Source organism: Octodon degus, unplaced genomic scaffold (genome assembly GCF_000260255.1).
Source record: "Octodon degus isolate 3935 unplaced genomic scaffold, OctDeg1.0 scaffold00127, whole genome shotgun sequence".
NCBI classification, from domain to species: Eukaryota; Metazoa; Chordata; class Mammalia; order Rodentia; family Octodontidae; genus Octodon; species Octodon degus.
The window spans coordinates 4,999,500-5,009,687 of record NW_004524703.1 but is presented as its reverse complement, the minus strand read 5'-3'; the positions used below and the strand labels follow the sequence as shown (position 1 = coordinate 5,009,687).

The 10,188-nt window shown below is 40.3% G+C and overlaps 1 protein-coding gene across 2 annotated transcripts in view; it reads left to right on the top strand.

The window, feature by feature from the left end:
- B3galnt2 (beta-1,3-N-acetylgalactosaminyltransferase 2) overlaps positions 1-10,188 on the top strand; it is a 49,190-nt gene that overhangs the window by 28,201 nt on the left and 10,801 nt on the right. For both annotated transcript variants that reach the window (XM_004640836.2, XM_023700845.1), the window contains exon 6: positions 8,980-9,090. In XM_004640836.2, coding sequence (XP_004640893.1) covers positions 8,980-9,090 — 111 coding nt within the window. The remainder of the gene's footprint in view (positions 1-8,979; positions 9,091-10,188) is intronic.

Below are 10,188 nucleotides of genomic sequence, written 5' to 3'. Positions count from 1 at the left end.
AAAAATTAAAACATCTCTAATGAAAGCAGAACTAAAATACACTGGAGAAAAATAGAAAGTATAGGTAAGCTAAAGGAAAACTATTAAGATCAAATTCAGATCAGGGATAAAGTGCAGAAGCATAGCACAACAACTGCTTGGCAATTCCCGGTACCAAAAAAAAAAAAAAAAAAAAAAAGGGAGTGCTGAGGACCTAACTCAGTATGATGGTGTTAGGTTCGATCTTTAGTACCACTACCAGAAAAAAATCTGAAAAATTATACCATAATTCAGATATGACATTTAGCATTTGGCTTCTGTGCATATAGAGTTGTTAGGATTATATTTATTGTTTTATGAGTTACTTTAACATGACCATTTTTATATAAACTTCGTTATTATAATGGTTTTATAAGATTACATTGTATGTAAATACTATCATTTAACTCTGTCTTTGGATATTGAAGTGTTTCCAGTTTTTCAGTGTTGTGAAGGAAATGATAGTGAATGTCATTATACTTCTTGATTTGTGTATGTAACTGTTTAGGAGGAGTTGTTGTACCAAGTGGTATGTACAGTTTTCAAAGTATATGGTTCCTTCCTAAATGGAATTTCGTGAATGAGTAGTCATTAGCTTTATGTGAGAATGCCTGTTTCCTACATCCTTTCCCTGTTGAAGGGCAATAGGTGCTGGCAAGGTTATCTTTTTATTTATTTTTTTATTCATTCATTCATTTATTTTTGGTGGAACTGGGGATTGAACTCAGGCCCTTGCGCTTGCCAGGGAAGTGCTTATTCTACTGAGCCATCTCCCCGGCCTCCTTTCTTCTATTTTTAGTTAAGAATAATAACCAAGTAGTAAGGGCCAAGCATTAGTAAGGGTTTCAGTTTTTGAAGGAAATTGTTCTTGGGTTTGATCATACATTTACTGAGAAAATACTTAATTGAGAATTTACTGCGTGTCAAGCTCTAGGAGCATATGAAGACACAATATGAGCCTGGCGTGGTGGTGCATAGCTATAAACCCTGTACTATAGGAGGCTGAGGCAAGAGGATTGCACATTTAAGCCCAGCCTGTGCAACTTAGCAAGACCCTGTCTCACAACAAAATTTAACAGAAGGACTGGTGAAACAGTGCAATACAAAAGCCCTGGATTCAATCCCCAGTACAAAAACAAAACAAAAAATGAAAATGCCTGCCCTTAGATACTGGTAGAGGGAAAAGAAGAGCTAACTCTAGTGTTCTGTTTAACATACTGTGGGTGAGGCACTGCTCTAAGCATTTGTCTCTGTTGACTGATTGGTAAGCTACTTTGAGGCTGGAGCCAGTCAGCAGTGAGAGTCATCCCTGTCCGCTGAGGACCTCAGAATGGGCAGACTAACCCAGACATGTGTGATTCCTGCAGGGAGAGTAACGTTCAGGAGGTGATGAGGAGCACAGGCACTGTGCTGCATGCTGTCCTGAAAGAGCCATAGCCTCACGGAAGGTTGATTCTCAGGAAGCTCGGTCTCAGCAGGAGAGAATAGATAATGCCCTAGGAGTGGGCAGGAGTGTGAGGACCTGTGGGGCCCCCACGTGGCTGAGCTTAAATCCCTGCTCTGCCATTTAATGGCTCTGTAACACGATGTATTGCCCTCACCGTATCTCTTTCCTCTTCTGTGAGGAGGTGCTATGCTACACAGTTCTCAGGGTAGTTCTATAAGTAGATGGCTTGACACGTGTAGACTGCTTAGGACATGCTGCCAGCTGGCCATGACATGCTGTCCACTGACTTTACTGCTGCTGCTTCTCATGGGAACTTGGGGTCTTGTTCTATATGAGCAGGGTTTCTTACTCTTCCTGGAATTCCTTTCTTGGAGATACTTTTGGTTACAGCTGGCTGGGGGACAATAGTGGCATTTGTGGGCAGAGGTAAGGACATGATGGTCCCCACCCTGCAGTGCAGGAAAGGTTGACCTGGCCCAAATGTCTTGGATGCGGAGGTTACAAAACTGTCCCTGAGAAAGGAGTCACATGGTATAGAACAAAAGAGGAAAATATACTTTAATGTTTCTGCTAGTCACAGTTTACAATCTGCCCTTTATTTCGCTGGTCTGTAAGTTACATTTCCTGAATGTCCTTACCGTCAGGAACTGCGTGTTGCAGTGCTATAGATGCACTGTTGTGCCTGCACTGTGCTGTAGTACTCGGAAGTGATCTGAGCGCAGCAGGAAAGGTGTGACTATCAAGCATCCAAGTGAGGCCAAATGTGGGCAGTTGGTGAGGTGAGGTGATTTGAATGGTGATTCAACTTTTGTAGGTTTGCAGGTTTTTGAGGTAAGCCTGGGGTTGAGAGAAAGGGGTTGACCTTCCATGCTGGTGTTTGGGGTAGGGTATCCAGCCTTGGGCACTAGTGTGGGAGGAGCTCAACCACAGTCATGAATTGAAGGCCTTTAATGACTTACCCTTGAGATTAGTGTTTCCCTTCAGATTTTAAGACACATGTGTTTGGTTATTCATTGATTTTTTTTAATATTAATAAAAACAAATTTAATAATGGCTACCTCAGTACATAAGATGTTTTTCTTTTTTTGTATTTATTTTCAAAATGGTCTGCCATAAATATACTAGCTTGCTTTCTTTTTTTTTCTTAGTTATCCCATAATGTGACTTTATTTATATATTTATTTATTTATTTTTAATTTTTTACGGAACTGAGGATTGAACTCAGGCCCTTGCACTTGCCAGGGAAGCACTTATTCCACTGAGCCAACTCCCCAGCCCAATATACTAGCTTGCTTTCTTTCTCTCTTTTTTTTTTTTTTTTTTTTTTTTTGCAGAATCGGGCATTGAACTCAGGCCCTTGTGCTTGCCAGGGAAGCGCTTATTCTACTGAGCCATCTCCCTGGCCCTTATATTAGCTTTCTAAAAAGAAAAAATAAACTTAAAATTTTTTAAATGTTCTTTCCTATTATACAAGTCTTATTTTTGTTGCAAATGTGTATATCGTACATAGGTCTTTTTTTGTACACCACACTTCATGGGGCTTACTGGTCTAGAAAAAAGGCAGTGAGCTTTGCTGGGTATGGTGAGCAGGGAGGGGAGTGGTGGGCTTGTTCTGTGTGCAAGTCGGTGATGAGCTCTTCGTCTTTGCACTTGTGGTTTCCAGTGCAGTAGCATAGTGCATCGTGTGAGCAGGTCTTTGGTAATGTTTTCATTGTGTGTCTCACTGAAGCATAAATCTCAGTGGGGGTCACAGGTTTCAATGAAGACTGCTGTGTGTTTCTCCTAAAATAATTGTTACTATAATCTTACATTTTTCTCTTTTTTTCTCAATATTTTATTTGTGTGTGTGTGTGTATTTTTTTATCCCCCCCCCCTTGGTGTTAAGAGGGTTTGAACTAAGGACCTTATGCTTGCCAGGCAGACACTTATTCTACTGAGCTATCCCCCTGGCCTCATTTTACTTTATTTTGAAGAGTAAAAACAAATAGCAGAAACAAAGACAAATAGGGTAACACAATACATATGTTACAGATGTTCAAAACAATAGCAAATTAAGTGTTTTTTACTGCCTATTTTTATTGTCAAATCTGTTGCTCAGATTATTTTTCTTTTTTTTTTCAAAACATTTATTTGTGTGTGTGTGTGTGTGTGTGGCCAGCTCAGCCCACCTGGGGGCAGGGCTGGCTGGCATGTGGTGCTGGGGATCAAACCGTGGTCCCTGTGCTTTGCCAAGCTTGTTCCAAGTAGGTGCTTTAGACTACTGAGCCATCTCACCAGCCCAGATTATTTTTCTTAATAGTATAGTTGAAACCTGAAACTAATCTCAAAAAAGCAGACTTTTTGTGCAGCTAAATCACTATAGGCATTATTCATATTATGGACACATACTTAAGATCTGTGAAAGTTGAGATTAGATGTCATTTCTCCAATCCAAAAAAAATTGTTAATGTTTAACAATTAATTGTTAATTGTTAATTTTTTATACACACACACAAAAATTGTTAATGTTTTGTACTTATATGTTGAAGCTTCTCTCAGTTTGGATGAGAAATTAGAAGCATGATGCACATGAGCTGGGAATGTAGCTCAGTGGCATAGTAAGGAAGAAGTGTGATGCAGAAGAATTAACATGGAACAAGTTGCAGTTAGCATACATGTTATAGTTAATGTATTGTATTTCATTTTCCCAACCAGTACCATACTGGGATTTTTTTTGTTTTTGTTTTTTTTTTCTCCTAACTTGTATTTTGGTTTCATGATTTGGACATAGAATTGCCATAAAAAAGTTGATTTGCATCTGAAGCGGTTTCTGGCTTGGTGATACCTTCCATGAGAGACTAGAAGGTGGGCTTGTGAGAGAAGCGGTGAGGGACAGGTCACTTCCCTGTGAATGGAGCAGCAGCAGTGCAGGTACAGCTCCTGCCCTGTGTGATAACAGCATCCAACTTACAACAGCTCAGGCAGTAGTAATTCAAGGCCATTTCAGGGATGATGGAGAATTTTTTTGGTAATTACTTTATTTAGTGAATCATACTCACCATTGTATCATGGCTCAGACACAAGCAGAATGGAGTGGCTGCCAAGAAGGAGCCACTAGAAGAAGCAGGTCAGATGCCAAGTGTCCTTTGAATGAATGGGACAGAATTATTTAGTCTTCATGTTTTCCAGATTTGTAGTTTCAAGGTAAAGAATTTTTATTTGGTCACTATAGTGTTTACTTTTAGTATGATTTATTATCTCTCATTTTCTTGTTTGTTTTTTGAGACCAGGCCTCAATAGGTCCAATCTGAGTTTTGTAACTCAGAGTATCTTAAACTCACTGTGTAGCCCAGGCTGGCCACAAACACAGGGAGATCCTCCCACTTATGAATTCTGCAAGGATGAAGCAGGAAAATTGCAAATTGAAGCCATCTTAGCCTGGGTAACGTAGGGACTTTGTGAGGCCCAGTCTCAAAAGGAAGTCACTAGTGTTCATTTTGTAGTCTCCTGGTGTACTTCACTCATCCTTCCCAGGCCATCTCACCCACTGTGCCCTGTATGCCAATGGCTGGCATTGTGTCTGCATGACCTAGACTAGTGAGCTGCAGATCTGCTCATAGCAGCCCATTGAGATTTGCCATCTGCCTGCCCCACTGGCATTCCAGTGATGACGTCCTCTTTATCTGACCCATTCTCATCTGTTGTTTCTTAGTCATCAGAACCTTTCTAATCATAGGATTTGTCTTAATTCTCATGTCCAAGCACTCAGCAAGTCCTATCAATTTGTCTTAAACATATTTAGCAGTGCTTCCAAGTTTTATGACTATTAAATTTTAAAAGATAGTCATGTATACCAAGGGCAAGAGAAAGACACAGGATGAACCCATGGCAAGCTTACACAGTCAGGGCTCAGAGTTTAGCTCTCAGGTTCCGATGCTGACCTTCCAGTGAGTCCACTGATAGATGGTCACATGCTCATAGAACAATGCTGTATAAATGCAGAAAGTCATGGATAAACCAGCGTGGCAAGCTGCTCATCTTGAAGGGTGTTGGCTTTTTGGACTCATCTGAACGCTCATGACCTGTATCTAGAAACCTCTTTCCTTATATGTTAAGGGGGCTGAAAACATGAAATTGAATAGTGCTTATTATAATGTGGAAGGAAAGTGGGTTTTTTAAAGCACTATTTCATCTAGGTAGGATGAACAAAATACTTCTCCCCTAGACATTGCCACATTGCTAAAATTTCTCTCTACACCCTGCTTTCTTACAGTGGCCAGGTGATAAATTGTTATGAGGTATTAATAACTTTTAGAGCTCTTCCCAGTTGTTAGAAGTGTTGTTTCTTCTGTCAGGATGGATTCCATCTAATCAGGAAAATTCCCTTGGATACCTCCCTGCTTCAGTCAGCGCTTACTTGTCTTTGCCCTCTCCTGGACTTTGGAACAGCCTGACCACTCTCTCTCTAGCCTTTCACCCCTTCTCATGCTGCTGTTGCAGGGAACTTCTTAGCACTGCAAGTGTGGTTGAGAGACTCTTGTGCTTCAACCTTGTCTTCCCCATTATCAGGAAAAGGCAGGCTGCCTGTTAGAGCAGGCAGGACCAGCCCAGGCTCACCCCTTTCCTCTTGTCTCCTGAACCCATCACTTCAGCCATACTTAACTCTTCTTGGATTACAGGATATGTGTGCTGTTGGCTCCCTCTTTCTGACCCACAGTCTTCAAGGCTTAGTTCCCATGGTAACTTGAAATTTAGTCTGCTCCCTCACCCCAAACAGCTCTCCACTCTTATTTAGCTTGTCATGATGATTATTTGAAGCTATGGGCTATTTCTTTCTTTTCTTTATTTTTTTTTTTTTTTTTTTGTAATCGCCAAACATATAATTCAGACTTGGTAAATAGACACTCAAGTGTTTAAATGATGGCTTATGTCTGAAAGAAGAGTGACGCTAAATTTACTTAATTGAGCATATTCTGTATACTTCATTTAAATTTTTTTCTGGTTAGAAAAGTATAAAAGTAATTTGTATTCACTGTTGAAAATTTGATGAAAATACAGAAAGGTTTAAACACTTGTCACCCATATTCAGTGTAATTGGTGTCTTTTTTTTTAATCTTTATTCATTTGGTACAGGGTCTTGCTATGCAGCTCGGACTCAGTAGTGCTCTTCATGTCTCGACCTCCCCAGTACTAGGATTACAGGTGTGCACCACCATACCTGGTTCCAGAGCCAGCACGGCATGTGGTACTGGGGATTGAACCCAGCTCCTTGCATTTACCAGGCAGGCACTTAGCCTGCTGAGCTATCTCCCCAGCTGTTATTTGGTGTATTTCTTCCCAATTTTTTTTTTTCCCCCTCTCAGAACCGGGGATTGAACTCAGACCCTTGCGCTTGCCAGGGAAGCACTTATTCCACTGAGCCATCTCCCCAGCCCCCCTAATTTTTTTGATGTGTGTACATTCATGATATTTAGAGGTTGAACATAGGGCCTTCACACTGAACTATATCCCCAGCCCTTTTTAAATCTTGAGATGGGGTTTCACTAAGTGGCTCAGTTGCCCAAGTTAGACTCAAATTTGTAGTCCTCCCGTCTCAGCCTCCCAGAATTCTAGGATTACAGGCATGTGCCAACCATGCCTGGCTCTTTATGTATTTGTGGCAGTGATTCTGTTTTTAGAACTTGGATTGGACCACAAATTCAACAGGGAGTTAAGGCCACTTAGGAAAGGAATGGAAATGTACACATAAGAAAGTAGTCTTTCAAAGGAGGAGTTTGTCTCCTGTGTGCCTTCCGTTGGTAATAAAGCGCTGTTTGCTGAGCACAGGCACCGCGCTATATGCATTATCGCTAGTCTTCAGACAGCCCCCTTTCCCCTTTTAAATAGCCTTTTAAGTCAGGTGTAGTTTTCTGCAAATGGTGCCACAGCTTTAGGTGCAGCTGCAAAGTCCACTCCAAAGGACCTCAAGGGGACCACACTGTGCATTAGTAGTTTCATAGATAGTGACAGTTAAGCATCTGTCTACTGTGTGACAGAACCTGAGGATCCCAGTTCTCACAGTATTTCTGTTTTAGTAGAGGAAAAAAATGCATTTCTTAAATTTTGTAAGCCACTGGCCTAGCTTAACAGACAAATAAGATTTTCTGTAGTTCCTAATTGTGCTGCTTAAATGAGACATCAGTGAGTACTTTATTTCTCCATTTCGTATTACTAGGTTCTTTTACATATTAGAGCTGTATCTTATACCCTACGCCAGGAGTCATTCTAATTGACCTTTGTTCCACATTATATATTCAATAAACATTACTGAATTTTCAGTTATATTTGTGTGTTCTAAGTACTGCAGACACAGTGGTTGGTGGGACAAAGCCTACCCTTTTATTGCCTGCATTCCAGTGGACACTTAGCTTGGCAGTAGAAAAAGAAACTGTGGAATGGTAAATGGTATTAAGCGAATAAAGCAGTGGCTGTGATAGGAATTGGGCATTGATACCTTCTGTTGGTGCTCTGGAGAAAGCTGGAGGAGATGTGCATGGACCAGAGACCTGAGTGTCCTAAAGAGCCAGCCAGGCAGAGATAAAAGTGGGGACCACAGAGAAACTTGAAGGTATTAAGGGTTAAACATACTTCTCACCTTGGGCAGAGGGATGTAGCTTTCTAAGAATGGTGTTTAAAGGTAGTAATCACAAAGGAAATGCTTGTCTGATTTGACAAGGAAAATATATGAACTTTTGAATTTGTAAAAAGAGTAATAATAGCCTCCAGATGGCATTGAAATATTTGGGCATATAAAATCCACACAGGATTAAGATAAATACTCTGTAAAAAGTTGACACAGATAATAACAAAAATAGAAAGTAGAAAATGGCAAAGAAATATGGTAAGGCACTTCTCAGAAGGGCAGCATTTCAACATCACCAGGAAGACAAATACAAATGAACAAGGAATCATTCTTAAAAATCAGGTGCATTTATGTAACTTTTCCTAAACCTATACTAGGGAGAGTAAAGGGTATCAGAACACTCCCTCATTATTTCTGGAGATGTTAGGTAGCAACCAGATGTCCAGAATTAAGGAAATATTGAATCAGTCTAGCTGCAAACTTGTAATTCTCCTGCCTCAGCTTCACAGAGATGTGAATGTACCTTGTCTGGTTAGATTGGTACATCTTAAAATATGTTTAGTCTCAACTTTTTTTTTTTTTTTTGAGACTGGGTCTCACTATGTAGTTCAGGCTGGCCTTGAACTCACTGTGTGGTGTGTTGTACACACAAAGAACAGCTGTAACAGCTGCAACATCAGGAAGTACTTTGGATGTAATGAGAAATGATACCATCTGCAAAAGGGACCATATACCCAGTGTTTTGTTTTTTAAAAGATACGGGTAGAAGAAACAATCACGGGTAGCCACCAAAACATGACAGTGGTTTGTTAGAGTTGTGGCATAAATTTTTAAGTCTTAATCTAAATACTTACTAAACGTCTAAGTGATAGCAGTAAAGAACTGGCTCAATAATCATCTCTTCCCTTGAAAGAGCTTTGAAGGTACAATAGTGTGGGAGAGCCAAGATCTGCATGGCCTCGCCTCAAGAAATGTTCACAGAGTAACAGTGAATGATGGAGGGGGAGTTCTCAGAGTCATTACGGTAAGCAGGTCTTTTGTTTATTTAGGTTAATGACAGATTTTTGCTTTTTTTTTTAAATATCTAGAAGTGTTCTAAAATTTACTTTTCTGTATTCCCAGGATCCTAGGCAGTATCAAATTATTCTTATGTGTTTTAGCATATAGAGTAGAAAATGTGGCTGAGCTATTGTGAAGATAAGAAGCTGAAATGTTCTGTGATTCTGTGAATTAGTGACTGAGTTTTAAGATTGATTGATTGATACTGTGGGGGTGGGGTGGAGTGTTGTGTTATTGAGGAACTAAAGGCTTTGCCCTGGACTACATTCCTACCCCTTTGTAAAATTTTTTGAGACCAAGTTTTGTTAAATTTTCCTAACTAGGCTCAAACTTGTAATTCTCCTGCCTCAGCCTCACAAAGTGCTGGCATAAGAAGTGTATGTCACCTTGTCTGGTTAGATTGGTACATCTTAAAATATGTTTAGTCTTAACTTTTTTTTTTTTTTTTGAGACTGGGTCTTACTGTGTAGTTCAGGCTGGCCTTGAACTCACTGTGTAACCCAGGCTGGTCTCAAACTCACATGATCTTCCTACCTTAGACTTCAGAGTGCTGGGATTGCAGGCATGCTCCACCATACCTGTCCCTCTTAGCCATTTTTAACTCAGAAGAACACTTGCTTAATAGTACACAAGGTAGTCATTATTTCACTTTGTTGGTAAAATGTCAGTTAGAACAGTGTAGGTTTAAAAATTAAGCCAGTAGTACACCTGTAGTCCCAGCTACTTGGGAGCTGACGCAAGAGGTTTGCCTGAGCCCAGGAGTCTGAGATGAGCCCGAGCAACATGGGGCACTCCATCAGGAAGGAAGCAGTAGACCCTCAGATCCGTATGTAATTAACATGTAGTCTTGTAGGCCATGCTTACGATTTCATCCATGTTCTGTGCTTAGAATTTCATCCTTTATTATGAAAAGTTCTTTAAGATAGAACGTTTCAAAAAGATAGAAAGTTTTATGGTAATTGTAGGGATTTTTAAAAATATTTTTTTCGGGGGCCAGGGAGATGGCTCAGTGGAATAAACACTTCCCTGGCAAGCTCAAGGGTCTGAGTTCAATCGCTGGTTC